The 27,340-nt window shown below is 45.4% G+C and overlaps 1 protein-coding gene across 1 annotated transcript in view; it reads left to right on the top strand.

The window, feature by feature from the left end:
• MYO7A (myosin VIIA) overlaps positions 1–27,340 on the top strand; it is a 146,286-nt gene that overhangs the window by 39,295 nt on the left and 79,651 nt on the right. Inside the window, 8 exon segments of the mRNA XM_081910242.1 lie at positions 1,834–1,947; positions 3,368–3,521; positions 5,077–5,153; positions 6,278–6,397; positions 8,673–8,815; positions 10,248–10,458; positions 11,706–11,841; positions 12,522–12,628. Of these exon segments, the coding sequence (XP_081766368.1) occupies positions 1,834–1,947; positions 3,368–3,521; positions 5,077–5,153; positions 6,278–6,397; positions 8,673–8,815; positions 10,248–10,458; positions 11,706–11,841; positions 12,522–12,628 (1,062 nt within the window).

Raw genomic sequence — 27,340 nt, 5'->3', positions numbered from 1 at the left:
CAAGACGCAAGACTCTCAAGGGGAGGGGAGGCGGGATTAAGGAAAGCCAGTGTTGGGTCATGGTTAGAGGGGGTCAGACTAGGACCTGGGAGACTAGGAAAGTTTGGTGCTAGGCCCACTCGCAGGGTTGTTGTGACGGTAGATAGAATCTGACTTGGTTAAATAATTTTATTAATTTTCAGTTACAAAAATCCAATGTACACCATATTATATTAACACCAAATAGCAATAGCAATTCAAATACAAATCAATTACATAGCTGATTAAACATAAAAAATTGTCCAGCAGCACCTTAGAGATCAACTAAGTTTGTTCTGGGTATAAGCTTTCGTGTGCATGCACACTTCTTCAGATACCACAAAATATACCTTCTTTAAATTCACATGAAAGCCAGAACAAACTTAGTTGGTCTCTAAGGGGCTACTAGACAATTTTTTTATTTAATTTGACTGCGTCAGACCAACACGGCTACCTACCTGAATAGTTGATTATAAATTTTGTGTGACTTCCGATGTGCTGTTCTTCAAGGTCCGATTCCCTTTAATTCTGCCTCCAGACTATTGCTCAAACCAAATACAATCCACTCTTGATAAAATCCCTTATATCACAGCTACAATGACTTACTGTAACTTCGATTCGTATTAACACATATAATAATTTGTAAATTCGCAAATGTCAGGGGCTCAGGAGCAGAGGCACAGGGGAGAGAGGAAATGGAGAGCGAAGGGGAAGAATCTGAGGGCAGCGTAGGGGAGTATGACAGTGGCCCGAGAGATTACATGAGTCTCTCCAGCGAATCAGAAGATTCCCAGAGGGGGGCGCCGATGGCCAGGGCAGGGGGGGTCCCAGGGGGGGACACACCAGAGACAAGGGCCAGCGGGGACTCCCAAAGCAGCAGCGGGAGATCAGGACCAGCTCCCCCACCAGAGCGTAGTGGGGGGGGAGAGTCCCATGTATCAGGGCCAGCGTCTCCTCCAGCAGGGAGAGAAGATGAGCCAGGGCTAACCACGCCTCTATCGGAGAGTGAGGGAACGGAGGGGAAGTCAGGTCCAGCTAGCTACCCCGAAGGGGGAAGCAGTGACAGGAGCAGTGTAACGGTCAGGAGGAAGGTTGCCGGCTGGGCGCGCGCGCCAAGTTCAAATGTACAGGCGCGCGGGACAGCAGAAAACTCGGATTGGGAACCAGGTCCTAAAGCCCGCCGGAGGGAGGGGGAAGACTCAGGGGAATCAGCGTCAGAAGAGAGTAGAAGGAGCGAAACCCCAGCGGACAGGCGGACCCAGAGGAGGAAAGAGCAAAGGAAGAGGTGGAGCAAGGCTAGAGTCTTAAACTGTTATCTGGGGGGAGGAGATTCAGACGGAGCTTCAGCGGTCTAGAGTTTGAGACGTAGAGCTGCACGCCGCGGCTTTGAAATTGAAACTGAACTTCAATAAAGACTTTTGTAAATACTAACGCACTGGCGTTGGTCGTTTGTGAGCTGGGACCTCGGGCAGCTCTGACAGCAAGTGACTTGGAACTCAAGGCTGATGTGGCCTGTTTAATTATTATTTGCTGATGTTGGCCTTTACCGTTGACTATTAGATACTGATGGATTGTTGAATGTTGCTTTGTTTGAGAGAAGTTGTTTATTTTAAAGATATTGTGACTTTTATATTGGATCAGATTGTTACTATTAATGTTTGATGTTTTATTGTGTTTTTATGTCTTGGAAGCCGCTCAGAGTGGCTTAGGGAACCCAGCCAGATGGGCAGGGTAGAAATGAATTATTATTATTATTATTATTATTATTATTATTATTATTACTGAGCTTTGCTTCTCCCTCTGTTTCTCTTTCAGGCCCAGGATGAGAGAAATTACCACGTCTTTTACTGCATGCTGAAAGGAATGACCCCAGAACAGAAGAAGCTGCTTGGACTTAGGAAAGCAGGAGACTACAACTACCTCTCAATGGTGAGTGCAAAGCCATTTTTAAAAAATTAAGGGGGATGAGTTTTCACTGGAATCTGAGGCCCAGTTTTCACTGAGGTGGGGTAAGCCTCTGTCCATGGACTGCCCTATTTCGCTCTGTGGTCAGGGGCTCACACAATGGAAAACTCCTCCATACCAAGAAAACAAAATACCTGCACTTAGAAACCTAGCATGTCAGGGAGGGGAGGCTAAGATAGATTGCTTCTTCCGGGCATGCCGTTCTAGATCTCTACATGCAGGGAACTTCCTATGGTTACTCTGTGCATGCTCAGAAGTGCACCCAGCATTGTGACGTTTGCCAAAGACATTTCTCCCCCGCCCCAAATATTCCCAAAATAAGTCCTCTTTATGTTTCTGCTGTTTTAAGACTCTCCTTGGTTTTTTAGTGGCTCTTTGGCTCCACTCTGACAGGTGTTATTGTTATGTACTGAAGTTCTCACCCTGGGCCAGCAGGGGGATATTGTAGATAGTTCAGGTCCACATATGCAAATAAGGGATCGAAAGTGACGTTCAGTGATTGGATAGTTACAGAAAGTTGTTACAGTTACGTTGTACTGGAGCTCTATATAAGCAGGCTGGCTGGACCCTTCAGTTCAGTTCTGTTCTGGCCTGTGAATAAACAAGAGAATCGCTGTGTCGTCTGATATGTTCACCCACAACTTAACAGTTGTAACCCCTCCAGACAGCACTAACATGCTTATAACAGGGAAGCCTTGCAGAACAACCAGTAAGGCCTAAGAAACCCACCGATAATGCTCTATTATTGCGGCAAGAACTTGTTGGAGAAATTCCAGCTGCATTAAACCCCTAGCAGCCCTTAGTCATGAGTTGCTGTTTATTCAGTGGCTCCCACTTACTGTTTTTAGTTGTCATGCTTTACTTTTTCATATTGTCGCCTCTTTGAAGGGCCTTGACATATACTCGGAGTCGAGTGTGGATTTCATGCTCTTTATTCAGCTCATAGTAGTGAGGAACGGATGTTCCCCCGAAATGTCTGCTTTATATACATTATTTACACAATGGGCCCCACGTGATTGCCTAATTCCGGGATTCTCCTGTAGGCCAATCAGGTTGCGGATTCACTTCCACCTGGAGTTGGATTGGGTGGCTCCTGCGGACCAATCAGACCGCTGCATTCTGAATCCTATTGTTCTAGGACCAATCAGACTGCTGCATTCTGAATCCTATTGTTCTAGGTCCAATCAGACTGCTGCATTTTGGATCCTATTCAACTCAGTACATAACAGGCCTTCAAGATGTGATGCGCTTATTTTTGTCCTTGCAAAATAATAATAATGAGCCGATTAAGCCCTGGGCTACAGATGTCCAAAATTGTGTGCCACCAGGCACAAGTACGTCTGCTCCTTGTCGATGGCTCACTGAACCATCTCATCCTCATTAGGGTAACTGCATTACCTGCGACGGCCGAGACGACAGCAAAGAATACTCAAACATCCGAGCGGCAATGAAAGTCCTCATGTTCACCGACACGGAGAACTGGGAGATCTCCAAGCTCCTGGCCGCCATTTTGCATATGGGAAACTTGCGGTATGAAGGTAGTATCCCCGGCAAAGAGTTGGATAACGGCGGCAAATGGGATTTTCCTGGAGAGACAGTTAAATTTAATATTGTTGCAGCTGGCGGGTTGCCAAACCTTTTGTCAGGCTAGCTGTGTGCCAATGGATACCTGGTGGGTCTTCTCTCAAATGCAAGGCAGGGGTCAGCAAACTTTTTCAGCAGGGGGCCGGTCCACTGTCCCTCAGGCCTTGTGGGGGGCTGGACTATATTTTTTTGGGGGAAATAATGAACGAATTCCTATGCCCCACAAATAACCCAGAGATGCATTTTAAATAAAAGCACACATTCTACTCATGTCAAAACACCAGGCAGGCCCCACAAATAACCCAGAGATGCACTTTAAATAAAAGCACACATTCTACTCATGTAAAAACACACTGATTCCAGCGTGCCGGATTTAGAAGGCGATTGGGCCGGATCCGACCCCTGGGCCTTAGTTGGCCTACCCATGTTCTAACGAATCCATCAACTTGCTTCCAGCAATGCGCAAGGGAATGTGCTCTGCTACTTGCACACTACCGTGAGTGAGGAAGGATAATATTGAATCAATATATCCTCTCTTACTATCCACAACATTATCACAGTGTGAATGTTTTGGAGCCTTCCTTTTATTTAAAATGAACCTCTGGGTTATTTGTGGGGCCTCCCTGGTGTTTTTACATGAGTAGAATGTGTCCTTTTATTTAAAAATAAAAGTTTGCTGACCCCTGCATTAGAATCATATAAGTTGAGCAATCATATAAATTGAGCTTGCAGATTTCCTCCTCAGTTCCCTCTTAAAAACAATAATGACACAATAGTCTTGTTTAAAAGCAATGATGAAGCTTACTCACATTCAGTTCACAGTATTCAGCAGGTTTTATCTTGTAGTTACAGGTGCATTTGTAGAGAAAAGAAGTCTGAGCCAAGCCTCAGACTTTCCACCTGACGGCTTCCATCCTCTGTAAGGATGAGCCATGTATTGCTGGCTAAGAGCCAGCAGAGAGCAAGAGAGCAGAAAAGGCAAAAAGAGGAAGATGGCTGTGTGACTGGCCCTTTTATAGGGTCTGCTAGGGTCCCGCCCATCTACCTGGTCACACACAGGAGGAGGATGCTCCAGAGCAGGTATGGCAGGAAGTCTGGAGCAGCATTCCCCTGTATGTCCACTCTAGGAAACAGAAAATGTTGAATTTGACTGCTTCAGTGAACAATATATCCCACATAAACAAACAGCTACAAAGGGCTGTATCCAATGTCTTCTCCCCCACTAGTGTGAAAGCCCTTTCACTAATGAATAGCAGGGTTTAAAGTCTGGTAAACAAAGGAATCCAACTGTTGTGCCGGCAGATTCTTGTTGTGAAACAGCTGATCCTTGCCGTGCAACAATCTTTGGCAAGGCGCTTGCCTTTTCCCTTTTGCAACATTCTGCCAGTGAAACGAGTGTGCTGCTAGTTGACTTTAAATGAGCTCTGCATTAGACGCAACGCGTAAGAAGGTGCGCTCCTGTATCAACTGTTTTTGCAACCATCTTATCTCGGTTTAACCCCCACGCAGCTCGGACCTACGACAACTTGGATGCCTGCGAGGTGGTACACTCTGCATCGCTGATCACCGCGGCTTCGTTACTAGAGGTGAGCTGAACATCTCCCTGTTGGGTTATGCAGGCAGGCAACTGCCAACTGCTGAGGGAAAAAGACCCCCTGGATGCAGGCGCCATTTTGTGTTCCTGTCTCCTTTCCTTCTCTTTTGAACATGGCAGCCATGTTGTGCTATGCCCCGCCCACACAGCAACCAGTTCAGATTGTGCAATGGCCCCAAGAGGTCTGGAGAGATAAAATCGGATCTGGAAATATGGAAATATCGTGAGAGACAGGACTGAGATATGGATACGCTTCAAGGTTCAGACTGTGGGAAGCCGTAAAATCAAAATTACAATTCGGAAGACAATTTGATATTTTTTATTTGATTTTTTTTATTTTTATTGGATTATGATCTGATATGTTCATTGGATCTTTCTTATTGAAAAATTAATAAATGCTCTAACAAAAAAAAAATTGTGCAATGGCCCCACAATAGCCATGTTGTGTTATGCGACACCACTGTTATGAGGCATTTTGTGTCATGCCACGTCTCCTTTCTGATTGGTGCCCACGACACATTTTGCAAAATTCCAGACAGGTACCACTGGCCCCAGAAAACCCCAGATGTAGATGCTGTGCTTCTGCAGATCTTATGATTCCCCCAGAGCTTGCTGATGAGTCCCTTGTGTTTCTCAGTTATTTCCTTTTAGCTGTAGAGCAGCTTGTCCTCGCCACCTCAGTTTGTTGTGCCCGTGTTTGAAAAAGAAAAGGTTCTGACCTCCTTTTTACTCTTTTGCCTAGTCCTCAGACCTTAGTTGGCACAAAAGAGACTTTGAAAAAGAGTATTCTTGCAGAGTATTGCTGCTTTTATTCTTAAAAAAGGCTTCTTCTCAAACCACGACCGACAGCTTTTACACACACCAAACGCAACCAGCTTTCTACCATCCTTCCAACCAACTCACACCAAACACTAACACTGACCACTCTATATACAGGTACAATTTGGTGAAAGGTTGCATGAGTCATTGTAGGCCACTGACTCAGTTCTTTTAGCATTAAAGAAACAGTGGACAATTTTCAGCCGTGACATGTTGTTGAAGTTGGGGGTGAGGCGATAGCTGCTCAGATCAGAGCTGCAGAGGGCAGTGAATGGCTTTTATTTCCAATGCATGCAGGTTGACCCTCAGGACCTAATGAACTGTCTCACCAGCCGGACTATCATCACAAGGGGGGAGACTGTCTCCACCCCTCTCAGCATGGAGCAAGCGCTGGATGTCAGGGATGCTTTCGTAAAGGTAAAGTCATTCCCATCTCTCTCTTATTTATTTTCTAAAATTTGCACACCACTTGATTCGGGGGGGGGGGACACATCAAAGTGGTTTACAAAACACTCAGGTTTGTGGGTTTCCCAGGAGCAGGTTGAAATTATGCAGGGACATTAAAAAATTCAAGGATAACAAACCTAAATGAATTCTATCATCAGCTTCTGTCTACGTGGAATCTAAGGGATGCGGGTGGCGCTGTGGTCTAAACCACTGAGCCTCTTGGGCTTGCCGATTAGAAGGTCGGCAGTTCGAATCCCTGCGACGGGGTAAGCTCCCGTTGCTCTGTCCCAGCTCCTGCCAACCTAGCAGTTCGAAAGCACAACAGTGCAAGTAGATAAATAGATACCACTGCAGTGGGAAGGTAAACAGCGTTTCTGTGCGCTCTGGTTTCCGTCACGGTGTCCCGTTGTGCCAGAAGTGGTTTAGTCATGCTGGCCACATGACCTGGAAAGCTGTCTGTGGACAAACGCCAGCTCCCTTGGCCTGAAAAGCGAGATGAGCGCTGCAACCCCATAGTCGCCTTTGACTGGACTTAACCACCTTTTACCTCTTACATGGCATCTAATGGATGTGAGGCCATAAAATTGTCAACAAAATTCATTGCATAAAAATGGGAGCTGATGAGAAGAGTCAATACAAAATTCACAAAAACTGAATGCCAGGTGTAAAAATTCTGCTATGCAGTAACAGAACTAGATAGAGCCATAAAATGGAATTATTTGCTCCATTTATTTATTTTGACAATTTGTGCACTGCTTCGTCTCGGTTGCCTCTAATGTATCTCAAAATAATATTTCCTCAGCATGTGAAGTCCCATCTGTGCCGGATTTACGTATAAGCTAAACAAGCCATAGCTTAGGGCCCCACTCTCTTGGGCCCCCCCAAAAAAAAATTAAAGGAAAAAACAAACTGGATGTACATTTCCAAAATATAAGATAAAAAACAAATAAAATAAAACTTACGTACAATTAGAGTTAATAATTGTTTCACTATTAATATACTACTTCTTAATTGTATTTCACTATTAATATACTTTTTCTTAATTGTATTTCAGTTCAACAATTACTTTGATAAAATACATATTTTGTTATGTACAAATGGCTTTAGATACCTATGAGGTTCATAAATTACCATCTAGCATATATTCAACACAAAAAATAGTGACAATTTGTCGTTGACAAAGGACAGCTGGACATATAAAGGGTCCCATTACCTTCAGTAGCTTAGGTCCTCATCAAACCTAAATCCGGCCCTGTTGTTGTTTAGTCATCTAGTCATGTCCAACTCTTCGTGACCCCATGGACCAGAGCACGCCAGGCACTCCTGTCTTCCACTGCCTCCCACAGTTTGGTCAGACTCATGCTGGTAGCTTTGAGAACACTGTCCAACCATCTCGTCCTCTGTCGTCCCCTTCTCCTTGTGCCCTCTATCTTTCCCAACATCAGGGTCTTTTCCAGGGAGTCTTCTCTTCTCATGTGGTGGCCAAAGTATTGGAGCCTCAGCTTCAGGATCTGTCCTTCCAGTGAGCACTCAGAGCTGATTTCCTTCAGAATGGATAGATTTGATCTTCTTGCAGTCCATGGGACTCTCAAGAGTCTCCTCCAGCACCATGATTCAAAAGCACCAATTCTTCAGCGATCAGCCTTCTTTAGGGTCCAGCTTTCACTTCCATACATCACTTTGTTGGCAAGTTGATGTCTCAACTTTTTAAGATGCTGTCTAGGTTTGTCATTGACAAACCTAATGACAAACCTAAATATTTGTCAATGACAAACCTATATCTGGCCCTGAGTACCATGCAATAATCTGAATGGAAATAAAACCTCTACACAGCACAAGTATTCTTACAATTCTTCAGTCATTCTTTAGATAGCTGAAATCCCAGTATAAGATGCTCTTAATGTTCTACAATCAGATATTCTGGATAACTGAAATGCCAAACATGTTCTGGCTTAATTAGCTGTCAGCGGCCTGTTTTGTTATGTGGCATCAGCCAAATTGTATGCATGAGCTCAGCCAAACTAGAGCCAAACATCACCCTTGCTTGAGTCGAGGCCAAAGGCCTTTGGCACAGGTTTGCAAATTGAAAAATAAAAAAATGCACATTGTAAATTTCTAGAATCCAGTTGTTACGAGTAGTTCCTGTCCCTGGGCAAGCAAGAGGCATGTGGAAGAGCCAAAGCTTTTGAGGCAAGCTATAAAATGAACGGCATTTATTTCCCTTCCCTTTCTCCAACCTTTCCAGGGAATCTACGGAAGGCTTTTCGTGTGGATTGTGGAGAAGATCAACGCTGCCATTTACAGACCTCCTTCCCATGAACACAAAAGTGTGAGGAGATCCATTGGACTCCTGGATATCTTTGGGTTCGAGAACTTCACGGTGAACAGGTACAGGAGCGAGAAATGTCATCGATCCACCAGTGCCCATATCTGGGCAGGATGTAGAAGGGAAAGTGAGGCTCGATCACAGTGAGAACCTCTTTGTAACTCTCTGTCAGAGACCAGGCTGAGGAGTACTGCTCTGATGAGGAATGGTGGGGGCCTCCCCTCCCCCTCCCCCTGCTCCTGACCAGGATCCTGAAGCTGCCCAGGAGCAGTGGAGCAGTATAGATTTGGAACAGCGGTTTGCAGAGAGGCATAGTTCTGAAGACAAAAGTTGGGAAGCATTGGGGGGGGATGAACAGCAAAGTGGAGAAGAACCGGAAGAGAGAGAGAGCTAACAGACTTTCTCACTGGAAAGTGTCCAGCCTATCAGTCCAAAGACATGCCGAACAGATAAGTTGGCTACACAAAAAGCACAGTGGTTGAGAGATCAGGTTGCAAGGCGCGGTGGAAACCTTAATTGGAAGCACCTTCATTTCAAGAATGGCTGCTTTGTTCTTTTGCTGTGATCATTAAAGACCCTTTATATGGTAAGCGGCTCTTTTCGCTTTGTCCTGCTTATCTGCGGGCAAAGGGGAGGAGGAAGTTGAATCCCCGAAGCCTGACATTCTCCTTTGTTCAGATTTGAAGAGATGGGGGAGGGGTGTCCAATCCTGGCACCTAATTAAAGTGATCATGTTTAAAGAGGGAAGTTCAATGTAGGATTCAAACTCTGTCTAATGGTAGGGCTGGCCCTATACCGGAGTGCATAAAGAGTGTCACCACTGAAAAGGCCCTACTTCTGGTAGACCTGGTGAGGGCACCCAGAAGAGGACTTCACATGTTTCCATTAAGTACATGGGTATATCTGCGAGAAGGGGGTCCTTCAATTCATCATGTTGGGCATTAATTCTTAGCCCAACATGGGCTAATTAATTCTTAGCCATATATATACAGACGTGGGTGGCGCTGTGGGTTAAATCACAGAGCCTAGGACTTGCCGATCAGAAGGTCGGCAGTTTGAATCCCCACGACGGGGTGAGCTCCCGTTGCTCGGTCCCTGTTCCTGCCAACCTAGCAGCTCGAAAGCACATCAAAGTGCAAGTAGATAAATAGGTACCGCTCTGGCGGGAAGGTAAACGGCGTTTCCATGTGCTGCTCTGGTTCGCCAGAAGCGGCTTAGTCATGCTGGCCACATGACCCAGAAGCTGCACGCCGACTCCCTCAGCCAGTAAAGTGAGAGGAGCACCACAACCCCAGAGTCGGTCACGACTGGACCTGATGGTCAGGGGTCCCTTTACATACATACATACATACATGTGTGTGTGTGTGTGTGTGTGTGTGTGTGTGTGTGTTTGTGTATTCTTGCATCTGTTGCCAAATTATTCCTGGGCTTTTTTTAAAAAAAATTCTGTTTCTATATTTCCCTCGCTGATGATGCTTGCTATCCCTCCCCCAGCTTTGAGCAGCTCTGCATCAACTTTGCAAACGAGAACCTCCAGCAATTCTTTGTCCGCCACGTCTTCAAGCTGGAGCAGGAGGAATACAACCTGGAGAACATTAACTGGCAGCACATCGAGTTCACCGACAACCAGGATGCCCTCGACATGATCGCCATCAAACCAATGAACATAATCTCACTCATTGATGAAGAGAGCAAATTCCCCAAGGTCAGGATTAAGAACTTGTGTCCTGGATCAAGGGAAGACCTCCTTCTTTCCAACAGACCCTCTCACCAGTGCTGAAATCAGCAGTTGCTGCACTCAGGTCCATGAGAAGGCTACAAGAATGATCTGATTACAGTAACTCCCTCTACTGATTTCAGCACTTGAGGGGGTCTGTAAGGAAGGAGGTCTTTCAGATATTTGAGGCCAGAATCATCTAGGACCTTAACACCAAAGCGAGCACCTTGAATTGGGCATGGAAACGAAATGACAACCAGTGCAGCTGTTTTATGAGATCAAAACGGAACCCTTCCCACAGTCGCCAATGTCTCCTCCTCTCCAGGGAAGTGGGTGGCACTGTGGTCTAAACCACGGAGCCTTTTGGGCTTGCCGATCGGTTCAAATCCACGTGGTGAGGTGAGCACCTGTTGCTCTGCCCCAGCTCCTGCCAACCTATCAGTTTGAAAGCACGCCAGTGTAAGTAGATAAATAGGTACCGCTGCGGCGGGAAGGTAAATGGTGTTTCTGTCTGCTCTGGTTTCCATCACCGTGTCCCGTTGTGCCAGAAGCGGTTTAGCCCTGCTGGCCACATGACCCGGAAAGCTGTCTGCAGACAAACGCCAGCTCCCTTGGCCTGAAAGCAAGATCAGCGCTGCAACCCCATAGTCGCCTTTGACTGGACTTAACCGTCCAGGGGTCCTTTACCTTTACCTCCTCTCCAGGGTCCCCCCCCCCACACAAGCAATTAGAGACTGTGGCTGTCCTGGTCCTGGAAGATCAGAGGGTAGGGTAGCTTGTTGTAGTGACTCTTCACCAACCAGACCAGACCCATCTCTGCTTCTTGACCCCCCTCTACTTCTGCCTCTGCTTCTGGACTGCTCTCTGCCTTGGACTCTTCCTGCTCACTAAGCCCTGTTGTCCATTCAACTTCCAACACCACCTCCTCCCAGTCTTCTCCCTCTAACCACTCATCATTGTCCCGCAACTACTCCCCATAGCTCTGAGCCTTCTTCCCTTGGGGGTTCCACAGCTGATTCTTCCCACCCTTCCTCTGCATCCAACCAGAGCCACGAGCTTGCAAAGAAATTTGCATATGCAGACGCTGATCATTGCACCCTTGAAAGAAAGTCATCCAGGTAGTATACGATGCAAGGAGGGTTCGGTGGAGAAAAAGGTTGGCAGATCAAGCTGATCATTTTTGGACCACTGCAGCAAACCTTTTAAAGTTGGGTATTGTGTTCTAATTGATATAGGGAACAGACACCACCATGCTGCACAAACTTAACTCCCAGCATAAGCTCAACACCAACTACATCCCTCCCAAAAACAACTACGACACCCAGTTTGGCATCAACCACTTCGCTGGAGTCGTGTACTATGAGACGAAAGGTAGGTCAAGGTCATAGAATCGTAGAGTCTTAGAGTTGGAAGGGACCCAAGGGTCATCTAGTCCAGCCCTGCTGCAATTCAGGAATCTCAGCTAAAGCATCCATGACAGGTGGCTATCCAACCTATGCTTAAAAACCGCCAAGGAAGGAGAGTCCGCAACCTCCTGAGGGAGTCTGTTCCACTGCCAAACAGCTCTTACTGCCAGAAAGTTTTTCTGTATGCCTAGTCATAATCTCTTTTCCTGCAACTTGAAGCCATGGGTTCGAGTCCTACCTTCCAGAGCAGGAGTCTGCAGGTGTGAGGCTGGTGATTATTATTATCATTACAGTGGTACCTCAGGTTACAGATGCTTCAGGTTACAGACTCCACTAACCCAGAAATAGTACCTTGGGTTAAGACGGAGTGGGAGGAAGGGTCCACAGGGCTGTATTTTGCTGACCCCTGTTCTGCGGCATGATTACGCTAATCATGGCACTTAACTAGTCAGCCACAACTATTGCCAGGACATAGGAGCTGGTTTGGCACTCTTGCTCCTCATACTTTCTACCCTGCACATGATCCCAAGAACTGGAAGGGACTCAGAGCGTCATGCCGACTGACTGACCCACCCACCCCCTCCCAAAAAACCTCACAGCAGTGTAAATAATTCTGGGCTCATGCTGTTGTCTTCTCCACTACAGGATTTCTGGAGAAAAACAGGGACACACTTCATGGAGACATCATCCAGCTGGTCCACTCCTCGAGGAACAAGTTCATCAAACAGATCTTCCAGGCTGATGTAGCCATGGTAATAAATCTCTTTTGCGGAGGGGTAGGGTGGGTTGTCGGGTGCGGAATATGAATATGGGCAGAATACCTGTGAATGCCAAGTTGCTGGGAACTACAATTGGGCAGGAGTGCTGCTGCATTTGGGGGTCTTGCTTTTGCGCTTCCCATTGGGCCATCCGGCTGAGAACAGAATGCTGGACTGGGTGGTCCTTTGGGCTACTTGTACATTTGTAGCCTTATTAGACTTTACCGACTGGTGGGGTCTGCGTTGCTCCCGGGAGGGAGAAAGGAAGTCAAATGACACTGAGGTTGCTTCAGAGAAAGAGTTTATTCTGCTCTCCGGATAGCAGAAGGCACTTGCGTGGTCAGTTCACAGCAAGTCCAAAGAAATGAGAAACTTCATGCAGTATATATATCCTCCAGGCACCCTCTCCCCCCTTCCCCAGGAATCCAACCACGTCAGCTCATACACGTAAGTTGACATCCATGACCATAAATAGATATTCCTGTTCTTGACCACAAAAGGTTGTTCCTGTTCCTATACTCTTATTTTGGGGCAGGAGGTCACCAACTCCTGGTGCCGTTCCCAGGTCTCTTGTCAGATTTGACAAGGTCTGTGCGTCTTTGTGGTCAGGATGCAAGATAAGACCCAGACGCATCATCCCTGCTCAAGTGGAACTGGCAAGGCCACTCATTGCCGTTACGGACTGATAAGGGAGAGAGCTTTGAGCACTTGTTTATACAGCTGGGTTTTGGCTCAAGAGCTGAAATTACAGCATTTTAGAAATGCTCCCTTGGAGGAGGAAAAATGGGGATTTTGGGTCAGTTTCAAACTGACTACACAGAAACCCATTCATTCCCCCTTCACATTCTTGATATCCAATTCTTTGCACAAACTAAAGGGCCCACTTAAAAGTAACTGTGCGCAATTTGACATCCATTTAAAAGCATACCAGCCTCTTGGAGTATAAAAGGAAAATAGAGGGTTAACCGAGACAGAGAGCATATCCTTCTTTTTGGAATGCTGCTAAATAGTCTCTAATTCAGGATTTCCCAAACTTCGGTCTCCAGCTGTCGTTGGACTCCCATCATCCCTAGCTAGCAGGACCAGTGGTCAGGGATGATGGGAACTGTGACCCAAAAAACAAAAACAGACCCAAGTTTGGGAAGTCCTGCTCCAGTTAATAAAGCTGCTACAAGAAGCCCTTTTATCATTACAGATCCTGTTTTCTTTCATGTTTTGAGGAATACACTGAATTTTTCCATAATGGCTGGGGAGATGACCATATCGGCAAAACCTATTTGGAGTTTCGCAGCCTTCTGACTAGTTGCAGGACCTTAGCCAGACCTAGCAGAGTACATGCAGAATCCACAGAAGCAATTGGCGACTTGGCTGCAGACAGGATAGATGAAGCAGGAACCAGGAACTTGTAGTTAGGTGTTTATTATATACAGTGGACTATTTACAGGAACAGAACACGGATCTTATGCTAGCTCTCTCTGACACGACTCACAACTCCCACACTGACACACAGAACTCAGAACTCACAAACACTGAACCATGCATTCAAGTTAGTAGGCCATTAATATCACTCCTTTGAGAGAGCTTGACCAGACTTCCGGTCGGCGCCAGCGTTAATGGCGGTCCTTGCTTCGAGCTCCGAAGCAGGACTGCTCCGTGAGTTCGGGTCTGACCCGCTACGGCGAGCGGGGGACCCCTAAAATCACAGGCGCTGAAGCCTGTGAACAAGGAGATTCGGTGGGCACCTTTGCGCCCCCCGGTATCGCGAAAGAGCCTTTTTAAAGGCTCCGGAGCGGCATCGGGTGTGAGCGCGGTGCTCAGGATCGCAACCCAGCCCACGGAGCGAAGCCGCGTTGCCATTGACGGAGAGCGCCGATTCCTTCCTGAAACTACCGATTGGAAACAACACCCGTGAGTAAGAACAGCAAATAAAGGGAACGGGACTTTAAAATTTAAGAAGATTCGGCTGAAAACGGGAGAGGCAAAAATTAAGGAAGTCTGCCTCCCGGAACTGCATGATTGACTGAGCAACGAAAAGAGTAAGCTGTGCTTAAAGGGGACGTATTTATGCTTTTTAACCCTGTTAAACCTGACATCGGAAGAGGACCTCCCCCCCCCCCAGTGAGCAGGAGAGGGGGGGAAGAAATTTGACTTAATTTAATCTGCTTAAGAAAGGAGTTTTGAATGGGAAACTTTCCACTGCCGATGCCTTTGGCCGGGCTGCCGGAGCAGTGAGTGCCTGAAGTGAACTGTCAAACTAAATTGAGGATACAAAGTAAGATTTATCTGAAACAAAATAACGGGGCTTTAGTGGACAAAAACTGTAATATTTCAAATTGCAACAAAGTGGGATTTTTTACTTGGACTTTCGCTTTTGGAACTTTGTATGGCTATTTCTTTCCCTGTTTCTTTGTTTTCGTATTGGATACAATGTACTCCCTCTAGAGGCTTAAAAAAGAGACTGCTGCATTGAGACAGAAATAGTGGGATTTTCCAACTGCAACTGTTCCTGTGGGAACGACCTTGAGATATGAGCGGCCCACTGGATGAAATATCAACAAGATCCAAAGCAAAACAGGCTCAGGCTCAAAAGAAAAGAGGCTCCTTGACAGGAGCAACAGCAACACAGGAAAGAACAACAACAGTATCAATGGATTCCATGACACAGGCTCTACTCAGGATAAATGAATCTTTAGAATCACTTACTAGGCAAACTACAGAGAACTCCAAGAAATTGACTGAATTGACAACAAGATTGGATCTGAACACGACAATAATATCGACTAATACAGATTCTATAAATCGTTTAATTCAGGAAAGTACAGAGACGAGGAAAATAGCTGAAAGCGCGAGGACCACGGCTGAGGAAACCAAAGGGAAATTTGTTCCTATTGCAAAGAAGGTACATGAACATGATGAAGCCCTGGCCCTCATGGAATTGGAGAGGAAAGGCAAGAATTTGAAACTGAGACTGGTACCTGAGGAGGAGGAGGACAAGCTCGGGGAATTTCTTACAGACAAGTTCCAAGAATTTTGGAGCGAAGAGTTAGGGGAAGAGGAAGAGGATTTTACAATAACTACAGCCTTCCGGATTGGCAGAAAGCAAGGCAAGAAGCCAAGGGATTGCTTAATTACTCTTAGATCCAAGGAAGAAAGAGACAAAATATTGAACCTACACTTCCAGAGGGCATTGGTTATCAAAAATTCCCAAATACAGATCTTCAAAGATATTCCTAGATACTTTTTGGAGGTGAGAACACAATTTAAAGACTTAGTCGACCTATTGAAACAAAATAACATTCAATTCAGGTGGGAATTCCCACAAGGGTTGTCCTTCAACTTCAAAGGGAAGAAAATCAAAATAAAAACAATTCAAGACAAAGAACACTTTTTGGAGAGAAACTCTGAGGACTTTCACAAAGGAACTGTAGAGAGGGAAACACTGGATATTACAAACCTATCGTTTGGATTGAACCCAGCACCGACTGACGAGGAACAAGAACTTGGAGCAGTGGGTGGGAAAAATACCCAATAACAAAAATGTCCCTGCAACTTCTGAGTTGGAACTGTAATGGTCTAAACCATCCCCGAAAAAGAGATCAAGTTTTTCACATATTAAAGAAAGAACAGTTAGATATAATCTGCCTGCAAGAAACCCATATTGCCAGGATACACAGGAAACTTTTGATAAATAAGAGATTAGGACTGGAATTTGTATCCTCAGACAAAGTTAAGAAAAGAGGGGTGGTGATTTATGCCAAGGAAAAATGGGAACCAAAAATGATCTTCAAAGATGATGAAGGAAGATACCTGGCAGTAGAAATTCAAATTCAAGGAGAAAAGATCTTAATTGTTGGAGTTTACGCACCCAATGAGGGGAAGGCAGAGTTCTTTAAGAAGTTGCATGAGACTTTAATGGACTTTATGGACTTTAAAATTATAATGATGGGAGATTTCAACGGAGTTGTCTCCACAAACATGGACAAGGCACAAAGACAAGTAATATCTAAGGACGGGAGACTACCAAAGACCTTCTTCGAACTCACTGACACCATGGACTTGATTGACATTTGGAGAACTAGGAACCCTCTGGAAAGAGAGGGAACCTTTTTCTCGGAAGTAAAAATGACCTGGACTAGAATTGATCAAATTTGGATTTCTAGCAACCTGGCACCAAGAGTGAAAAAAACAGAAATCTGCACAAAAACCTGCTCCGACCATAATGCAGTCAAGATGGAAATGAAACTAACAACGGCTGGAACCTTCAGATGGAGAATGAATGACACCCTACTTAGAGATGAAGGAATTTATCAAAAGGCCCAAAAAATATTGAAGGACTACTTTGAGATAAATTTGAGAACGGAGGTGGAAAAAAGAATAGTATGGGACGCAAGCAAGGCCGTGATGTGTGGATTCCTAATTCAGCAAAATTCCATAAAAAGGAAGAAACAAAATGAGAGGAAGGAAAAGATTTTGAACCAGATAAAGGAAGGAGAAAAGAAACTGAGATCTAAACCGAAGTCTCATGAGATTTTAAGAGAAATAAAGTACCATCAGACGCAATACATGGAATTGATGAACCAGGAAATAGAATGGAAGATAAAGCAAATGAGACAAAGGACATTTGAATCGGCAGATAAATGTGGGAAACTGCTGTCATGGCAACTGAAAAAGAGGCAAAAGTTAAACACCGTGACATCCCTAGAAATAGATGGGAAAATTATCAACAAACCAAATGAAATAAGTAACTGTTTTCAAAGCTTCTTCAAAAAACTTTATGCACAAGGGCCTACAAACGAACAAGAAATAGAGGAATTTGTTAAAAAATATGGATTATCAAAGATTTCAGAACAAAATAAAAGGATTTTGAACGAAAAAATTACAGAGCAAGAAATAGAGGGTGCCATCCAGAACATGAAATTGGGGAAATCACCAGGACCAGATGGTTTGACTGCGAAATACTATAAAGATCTTAAAGAATGGCTAATACAGCCATTGAAGGAAGTATGCAATCAGATATTAGAGGGGAAAAAGGCTCCCGAATCGTGGAGAGAAGCATTCATCTCACTTATACCGAAGACAGAGACTGAGAAACATCAAGTTAAAAACTACCGCCCTATATCACTCTTGAATGTGGATTATAAAATCTTTGCAGACGTTTTGGCAAAAAGATTTAAGAGGGTTTTGGTGGAGGAGATTCATAAGAACCAAACAGGCTTTCTCCCAGGGAGACATATGTCAGAAAATGTGAGGAACATTATAGACATTTTGGAGATGCTAGAGGTGGACATTAATAGGAAGGCAGTTTTGATCTTTGTGGACGCGGAGAAGGCCTTTGACAACATTTCTTGGAAATTTATGAAGAAGAATCTCCATGGGATGGGGGTAGGCCAAGGGTTTGAAAACGGTATAGGTGCAATATATTCTGAACAAAGAGCGAAACTAATTGTGAACAATGTGGTAATGGATGAAATACCAATAGAGAAAGGTACACGACAGGGATGCCCTATATCCCCTTTACTGTTTATATCTGTCCTGGAGGTTTTATTAAACATGATCAGGAAGGACCAGCTGGTAAAAGGAATACAGGTCGGATCCAAACAATATAAGTTAAGGGCATTTGCAGATGACTTAGTGCTAACTTTGCAACAGCCAGAAGCTAGTACCAAAAGAGTTTTAGAATTAATGGAGATATTCGGCCAGGTCGCAGGATTTAAACTGAACAAACAGAAAACAAAGGTGCTGAAAAAAATCTAACAAAAGAGGAGAAAGATAGGTTTCAAAGTGAAACTGGGTTGGAAATAGAAAAAAAGGTTAAGTACCTGGGGGTAAATCTGACATCAAAAAATGTGAATCTATTTAAAGACAACTATGAAAAATGCTGGACAGAAGTTAAAAAAGACCTAGACATATGGTCTAGGCTGAAACTTTCCTTGTTAGGCCGAATCGCTGTTATCAAGATGAATGTATTGCCAAGAATGTTGTTTTTATTTCAGACGTTGCAGATTCTAGACAAAATGGACCGTTGCAAGAAGTGGCAGAAAGACATATCTAAATTTGTCTGGCAGGGCAAAAAGCCCAGAATAAAATTTAAGATTTTAACTGATGCAAAAGATAGAGGGGGCTTCGCCCTGCCAGACTTAAGACTTTATTATGAATCAGCAGCCTTTTGCTGGTTGAAGCAATGGCTACTTCTTGAAGACACAGACATTCTTGATCTGGAAGGATATGACAATAGTTTCGGTTGGCATGCATATCTGTGGTATGACAAGGTAAAGGTTTATAAAAGTTTTAAAAACCATATTGTCAGGAAAGCATTGTACAATGTTTGGAATAGTTATAAGGATTTATTTGAAAGTAAAACCCCTAGGTGGTTGTCACCAATGGAAGCGAAAGCAGTGAAAAAAATTAATATGGACTCTAATTGGCCTAAGTATTGCGAAATTTTAGAATATGATGGCGAAAAACTGAAGTTACAAAGCTTTGAGAAGCTAAAGCATAAAGTTCGAGATTGGTTACACTACCGTCAGATAAATGAGATGTTTAAGCAGGACAGGAAACTTGGTTTTCAGAAGGAGAGGTCAAAGTTAGAAACAGAATTGTTAGAATCCAATACCAAAAATCTATCTAAAATGTATAATTTGCTGCTGAAATGGAATACACAGGATGAAACAGTGAAATCAGCTATGATTAAATGGGCACAGGATATTGGTCATGACATTATGTTTGACGACTGGGAACAGTTATGGACCACCGGTGTTAAATTTACGGCATGTAATGCCCTGAAAGAGAATATAATGAAAATGATCTATAGGTGGTACATGACCCCAGTCAAACTTGCAAAGATCTACCATCTGCCCAATAACAAATGTTGGAAATGTAATGAGGCTGAAGGTACTTTTTATCATCTTTGGTGGACTTGCCCAAAGATTAAAGCCTACTGGGAAATGATCTATAATGAAATTAAGAAAGTCCTTAAGTGGACATTTGTAAAGAAACCGGAGGCTTTTCTCTTGGGCATGGTCGGCCAATTGGTACCAAAGAAGGATAAGACATTTTTTATGTATGCAACCACAGCAGCAAGAATCCTGTTGGCAAAGTATTGGAAGATGCAAGAACTACCTACTCTGGAAGAATGGCAATCGAAGGTGATGGAATATATGGGACTGGCAGAGATGACCGACAGAATCCGTGACCAGAGGAAAGAGACAGTGGAAGAGGACTGGGGGAAATTTAAAACATATCTAAAAAACTACTGTAAAATTGTGGACTGATAAGATGTTAAGGGCTAGGAAACAAAGAATTACAGCTGTAAATCATAAACTTTAAGAAAACTCAAAAGGGACTTGACTAAAGACTGATCGATGAGTTGCTCGAAAAAATGGTAAAACAAGGATGTGGCGAAGGGAAGGCATGGGGAAGTCAATTTTTGTCGTTTGTTTTTAATGTTTATGTTTGTTTTGTTTGTTCTTATTATGTGTAAAAACCAATAAAAATATTTTTTTTAAAAAAAGAGAGAGCTTGACCAATCAGGGAGCAGTCTCCATGCCTCTGTTATCTCCAGGCAGACTTACTCCTTCAGATTGCCTTCTGGCTGTCTGCCAAACCTTAATTGACTCTGTGTGAGTAGCTGCACGTACACAGTTTCCCAACAGATCATTCTCCAACATTTATTGCTAAAGCTCGCGGAATCCTCTCAGCCAGCCCTTTCCCATGTCTTTGTACCGCCGCATGCAACTGATGTTGAAGATAACACCAGTTTTCCTTTGGCCAGCGAAGCTAGTTCTGAAATGGGAACTGCAATATTTATTTTATTCCTTGCATTTATTTCCCACCTTTTTCTCCCTTGCATTGTTCTCCCTGCTCCTCATTTAACCCCCACAACAATCCTGTGAGGTAGGTTAGGCTGAGCGAGGCAGAGACTGGCCCAGGGTCGCCCAGTGAGCTTCTTGGCTGAGCTGGCATTTGAACCCTGGTGGGTGGCACTGTGCGTTAAACCACAGAGACTAGGACTTGCTGATCAGAAGGTCGGCGGTTTGAATCCCCGCAACAGGGTGAGCTCCCATTGCTTGGTCCCTTCTCCTGCCAACCTAGCAGTTCAAAAGCACGTCAAAGTGCAAGTAGATAAATAGGTACCGCTCCAGCGGGAAGGTAAACAGCATTTCCATGCGCTGCTCTGGTTCGCCAGAAGCAGCTTAGTCATGCTGGCCACATGACCCAGAAGCTGTACTCCGGCTCCCTCGGCCAATAAAGCGAGATGAGCGCCGCAACCCCAGAGTCAGTCACGACTTGACCTAATGGTCAGGGGTCCCTTTACCTTTACCTTTTACTCCCGGTCCTCAATCTGACACTCTAACCACTACACCACAACTGACCTCAATCAATCAATCAATCAATCAATCAATGTTAGATTAGTCACTTCAAAAAACATTTTGATCGCCTGATGACATGTCTTTGATTAATCAAGCTGCAAATTATAAATGCCTCATTTGAGCACCATCTATAAACAAACATTCTTCTTCCTGCAATTCTATACCTTTTTCCTGCATGAAAATTTATACCTATTAATCAGCTAAGTCTCCCAACCAGCTAAGATTTCTTCAGTCAGGTGACAGCCATACCTGAAACCACGAAAGGCGTGCTCTTGTGATGTTCATTTTATGTTCCTGGTTTAGTGACGTGTGCATGGTTGGGAATGTGCAATGTGTTTGGTTTTTTTTTTTAAAAAAAGGCAGATTCTACCTTTTGCTCTGGGATGCCTGCCATCTGACAGCTCCCCGTTGGTCCTGCCTGGCATATGGGTGGCCAAGGGACCTGAAGGGGTTTAAGTCTCTGTGTGCATGCGGATGGCCAGAATCAGGCATGCTGGCATGGAATGAGCGCATCCGCCGTCTCCCAAACCATTGTGCAGCCATGCTAAAAGATTCCTAGGCAAAGGGCACACTTGCAATTGGAGACCAGCAGAACTGTTGCTTTAGGATGGTTTCACTTGATCCTTTTCCTAAGCTGGGATGGCCTCTGTAAAAGGAGGAGATGCAGTCTGGTTAGGCAACCTGTGTGCCTATTCATTCCCCCTGGATTGAGGGGACGCGGGTGGCGCTGTGGTCTAAACCACAGAGCCTAGGGCTTGCTGATCAGAAGGTCAGCGGTTCGAATCTGTGCGATGGGGTGAGCTCCCGTTGCTCTGTCCCAGCTCCTGCCAACCTAGCAGTTCAAAAGCACACCTGTGCGAGTAGATAAATAGGTATCACTGCAGTGGGAAGGTGGACGGCAGGTCCGTGCGCTCTGGTTTCCATCACGGTGTTCTGCCAGAAGCGGTTTAGTTCTGCTGGCCACATGACCCAGAAAGCTGGGTCTGTGGACAAACGCAGGCTCCCTTGGCCTGAAAAGTGACAACCTCATAGTCCCCTTTGACTGTACTTAACCGTCCAGGGGTCCTTTACCTTTTACCTTTACCTTACACTCTGGATCCTATTGTTTCTCCCAGCTCTTGTGCACCTCCTGATCCAAAAACATAAGCAAAGGGCACCAAGTCCGTCTCCCCCAGTATGAACCAGAAAAAGAGGCTTTCATTTGGAAGACATGGCTGGATAGCTCAGTTGGATAGAGTGTGGTGCTGATAACGCCAAGGTTGCAGGTTCAATCCCCGTATGGGACAGCTGCATATTCTTGCATTGCAAGGGGTTGGACTAGACCAGTGGTGGCCAAACCTGGCCCTCCAGCTGTTTTGGACTACAACTCCCATGATCCCTAGCTAACAGGCCTGGTGGTCAGGGATGATGGGGATTGTAATCCCAAAACAGTCAGGGTCCCTTCCAACTCTATGATTCTATACGATTCTCCCATGCTGCACCTAAGCCGCCCACTCCAATTTGCTCATGTCTTGGCTAATGCCTGGGAGACCTTTGTCTAAACCTTTGTTGCTGTAATCAGGCTGAGGAAAAAGGGGTTAAAGATCCCTTTACCTGTATACAGAAATGCCATCAGCTCTGCTCAGTTGGAGACAGTAGCCAACTCCCCTATTTACCGTATTTTTCGCTCCATTGGACGTACCGGACCATAGGACGCACCGGATTATAGGAGGGGGAGAACAGGGGAATTTTTTTTTCTTGTTCTCCCCCTCTAAAACAAGGTGCGTTCAAGGTACATTCACCAGAGCTTGTGGGGCTGGCGGTGGGGGGAAGCACTGCTTTCCCTCACCGCCAGCCTCAAAGATCCCTGAAGCCTTTGGAGTGCAGCGCCCCGCTGCCCTGGAGAGGCTGTGCGCGCAGCCATCCCCAAGCTAGAGCAGCGAGACAGAGCGCTCCGCAGTGCTCCGTCTTCCTGTTCTGGCTTTGGGCTTAGTGGCGCAGCCTGCATTCGCTCTATAGGACGCACACACATTTCCCCTTAATTTTTGGAGGGGAAAATGTGCGTCCTATAGAACGAAAAATACGGTACTTGCATCTTGGCTGTTTTATTTTTTTCCCTTTATTTCTAAAAATATGTATATACTGCTGCATTGCAAAAATACACCATAGTGCTTTGCAGCAATATGAAAACATAAAACCAAACAATAAGATAAGATAATGAGATACCTTCTTGGTAGTGGCGCCCATCCTGTGGAATGCCCTCCCATCAAGGAGATAAATAACTCTACAACTTTTAGAAGACACCTGAAGGCAGCCTTGTATAGGGAAGTTTTAAATGTTTGATGTTTTATTGTGTTTATATATCTGTTGGAAGCTACCCAGAGTGGCTGGGGCAACCCAGTTAGATGGACAGGGTACAGTTATTATTATTAGTAGTGTTAGTTGTAGTAAGCATAAGTTAAAAACAAACACCAATAGGCCATTGGGAAGGATGTATCCTTAATTGCCTGCACGGGCCTGGCAGAATAGGAAAGTTTTCATCAGGTGTTTAAAAATTGGCACAGAAGGAGCCCACCAAATATCTAGTGGCAGGGTGTTCCACAGGAGTGGGCCGATGACACTGAAGTCTTGATTTCTTGTTGTTGTCAAACAAGCCTACCCAACTTGGGAAATGGCCCAAGAAACGTCTGCGAACACCTTGGAGGCCAAAGAGATGTCTTTGTCAAAAACTTTGTTGCTGGAAAGGTTGGGGTTAATGAGCCCTTTGCGCACTGGGTGGGGCCAGTGTGGGTGGGCCTTCCATCCTCACTCAATTGCAGAGAGCTCCCAGCACCCCTGTTTGCTTGCATCTTGGCCAGTACCTGGGAGGCCTTTGCCAAAACATTTGTTGCTGGAGAGGAAGGGGTTAAGAGCCCTTTGCCTCTCTACTGGCATGGGTGGCGTAGCTGTCAACTTACAGATTTGAAAATAAGGGACCAGCAGCCTCGAAAATAAGGGATCAGCAGCCAAAATAAGGGATTTTAGTCAACCAGCTGAAATGCGAAGTTAAAAGGGACCAGATAATTTGGGAGAGCAGCGCCGGTTTTTAGCCCTTCTTTTCCAGAGGTTGCTGCTCAAGACACCAGCTGATGCAACACTGCAATTAAATAACTACAAGCAGCAACCACTTTTCGCGCAAAACAAAGTCCAAGCTACGAAGATGCTGCTGCAGTTCTGTATCTTTTCTCTCGTGCTCCATCTGCAGCTCTCAGTTCCATCAGGCGGGGCAGGAGGAGGGGGGGGGGAATAGCGCCCGAAGTAAACCCGCAGATCAGACCATCTATGTTAGTCTACCACTACAAATCTATGGAAGAAGCGCTTGCGGTCCTTCCTCCGCTTTCCCCCTCTATGGTTAGCCCTTGGAACACCTGCCCGCACCTCCGCTTCCTCCCTCTGAACTCCTTTCTCTATGGTTGCTCTCGCTCTCCTCTCAAGGCTCCTCATCAATTCATAGGTCATGCCAGGCTGCCCATCTCATTTGGGTCCTTTGGTGGCACATCCGCAGTACTGCCTAGCGGGAGCGGCAGTGGGCAGAGGGGAGGCCCCAAGCAGAGATGCTCAGTTTGGCGGCTGCAAGGAGGATGGCGGCGGAAGGGCCCGAGGCTCCCGCCACTCCTGGCGGGGAGGGACTCCCAGGGGCTGAGGCTGGTGAGAGGAGGCCAGAGGGGGGACGGGCTGGGCAGCCAAGCAACACAGTTGGAGCCTCCCTCCTCCCTGGCCAGCAGGGAGGGAGGGAGAGGAGCTGCTTCCTTTGAAACCCGGGAAATTTAAGGGACATCATCAATAAGGGACAGCAGCGGGACACGGCGCTGGGATAAGGGAGTTTCCCGCCAAATAAGGGACGGTTGACAGCTATGATGGGTGGCCCTGCTCAGTTGATGACACTGTCCACATTTGTTTTTGTAAAAAATCAGCCGCTGAGCAGGAGCCTTAAGCGTCACTTAAGATGTGACTCGTAAAACACCTCTTAAGCACAGTGAGGTCAGGAGGTGCAGCTTAAGCGCATGGCTGCTGGAGAATGGAAGAAGCTGCTCTGAATTGGAAAGGTGAGGCTCACTGCAGCCTTTTTGCAGAAGAGTAACGCATATAAGGAGATAGAGAGCTAGCTCAGTGTTAAGAGGTCAGGGGTCGGCTCTTTGCCGGCGCATCAAATCGCTCGGCTGAACAGCTTACAGGCAAAGGTCATATTCGGGTGCCGCAGAGAGAACAGCTTCAGCAGGAATAAAAGAGACAGCGTCTCTGAATTTTGAGCCGGTGGAGCATTAAAAAGTCAGATTGAAAGGAAGCAATGAGAATTAGGGATGCGATGCATGCCCTCTTTTGTTTCCCAAAGTCAAAATCACCTATTTGTAGCAACTCTAGTAGTTATTTGCTCTACAGCGTTTGTAGCATTTTATGTGCATTGTCGTTCTGTGATCCTTACAAGCGCCTTGTCAGTATCACCCCTTATTGAGGGTGGAGGCCCAGCCTTCTCCAATATTCTCCTTTTTCAAGGGAGCAGGCTGGACTCGGGTCCCACCAGGTCATTTCAAGTTGCCGAATCCAAAAACTGTTGATTTCCACTTTGTGTTTGATCTTTCATACATCATAACAGTGTGGAAAACTCATGGAATATAGCTCGTGATTAGCGCTCATTTCGGTGTTATTTGATTCTGGAAGATCTCCATGTGAAGCCCCTTTAACCCAGCAAATCGCAGGAGTAAAGCAACATAATTTGGGGCAGAATACCAGCAAGCAAAGCTCTCTTTTTTCAGCTGGTGTTCACTGGAACTCGGCACCTCTCAGTGGGCACAATTGCCATTCTAAGAGAAAAAGGGGGAAGTTCATGGTGAGCTCTGGCACTTCTTTTTCCAGAGAAATAGCTCTGGCAAGGAACATTTGAAAACAGAAATGCTAGCACTATTATCAGGAAAACGAATGCAATATTCCCTCCTTGGTCCCTGGCAGGGACAGGGCCTTCTTGGTAGCAGCACCCAGGAATTGGAAGCCTCCCCGCTTTCCAGACCTGTCTGTCCACCCACTTTAGGGGCATTCCAGTGTCTGGTGAAAGCCATCCACTTCCATCAAGCCAATGGCTTTTATGTTCTCCTCATCTGCTGTTTAACCGGTGTTTTCTTTCCTTGCCGGCCTGTGTGTGTGTGTGTGTGTGTGTGTGTGTGTGTGTGTGAGAGAGAGAGAGAGAGAGAGAGAGAGAGAGAGAGAGAGAGAGAGAGTGTATTTGTGTTTTGCTCAGATTTTGTTATTTCAATATGCATGCTTTGCAGTCTGTGTTCATTTGGGCACTTTCTCTTTTATTTGATGATATGCTCCGCTTTTGACTCCTTTTGGGCAGAAAAGCAGCAATAAATGTCAGGAAAGGTGGGGAAAACCCCTAAGATTTGTGGTTCCCTAACAACCTCAGTTAAAAGACGGGAACTTTGGTAAGAGGAGAAGGATCTCTTGTGGTATTCCCAAAGCAAAGGAAGGATTGGACTCTGATAAAATACACACAGAAGCTTGACCAGCAAGACTCTAAGTGGGGTGCGTATAATAATAATGCCTGTCCACCCTCCGGCCCAGGTCGTTTTATTCACAAAAGAACTTTTTACTCAGTGTACATAAGAACCAATCAGATTTCCTCTGAGCATTTCAAAAAACCCCACGTGGGGACAAAGTTTAAACTACAAAGAGCTAATTTCCTACTTGAGCATCCATATGCAGTTCAGAGTAAATAAAAGAGGAATGTTTTTAGGAAACTCCGAAAGATCATAAACAGCAATAAACAGGACGGAAGGATGGCAAGGAAAGAGTATTTACCATCTCCTTGTGAACTCTCTTCCTGGCTCTTAAAATCTATTTAAAGATTAACAAAACCAAGGAAAGGTACATCAAAGCTGACTAGAACACAGCAATACATCAAACATTAAAAGCTTCCCTAAACAGGGCTGCCTTCAGATGTCTTCTAAAAGTCTGGTAGTTGTTGTTCTCTTTGAAATCTGGTGGGAGGGTGTTCCACAGGGCAGGCACCACCACCAAGAAGGCCCTCTGCCTGGTTCTCCGTAACTTGGCTTCTTGCAGTGAGGGAACCGCCAGAAGGCCCTCGGCGCTGGACCTCAGAACGATGGAGGTGGAGACGCTCCTTCAGGTATACTGGACCGAGGCCGTTTAGGGCTTTAAAGGTCAGCACCAACACTTTGAATTGTGCTTGGAAACGTACTGGGAGCCAGTGTAGGTCTTTCAAGACCAGTGTTATATGGTCTTGGCAGCTGCTCCCAGTGACCAGTCTAGCTGCCACATTCTGGATTAGTTGTAGTTTCCGGGTCACCTTCAAAGGTAGCCC

The sequence above is a fragment of the Podarcis melisellensis genome (genome assembly GCF_964234715.1).
Source record: "Podarcis melisellensis genome assembly, chromosome: 4".
NCBI lineage: Eukaryota > Metazoa > Chordata > Lepidosauria > Squamata > Lacertidae > Podarcis > Podarcis melisellensis.
The sequence above is the reverse complement of the archived record's forward strand: the minus strand, read 5'-3'. Positions and strand labels throughout refer to the sequence as shown.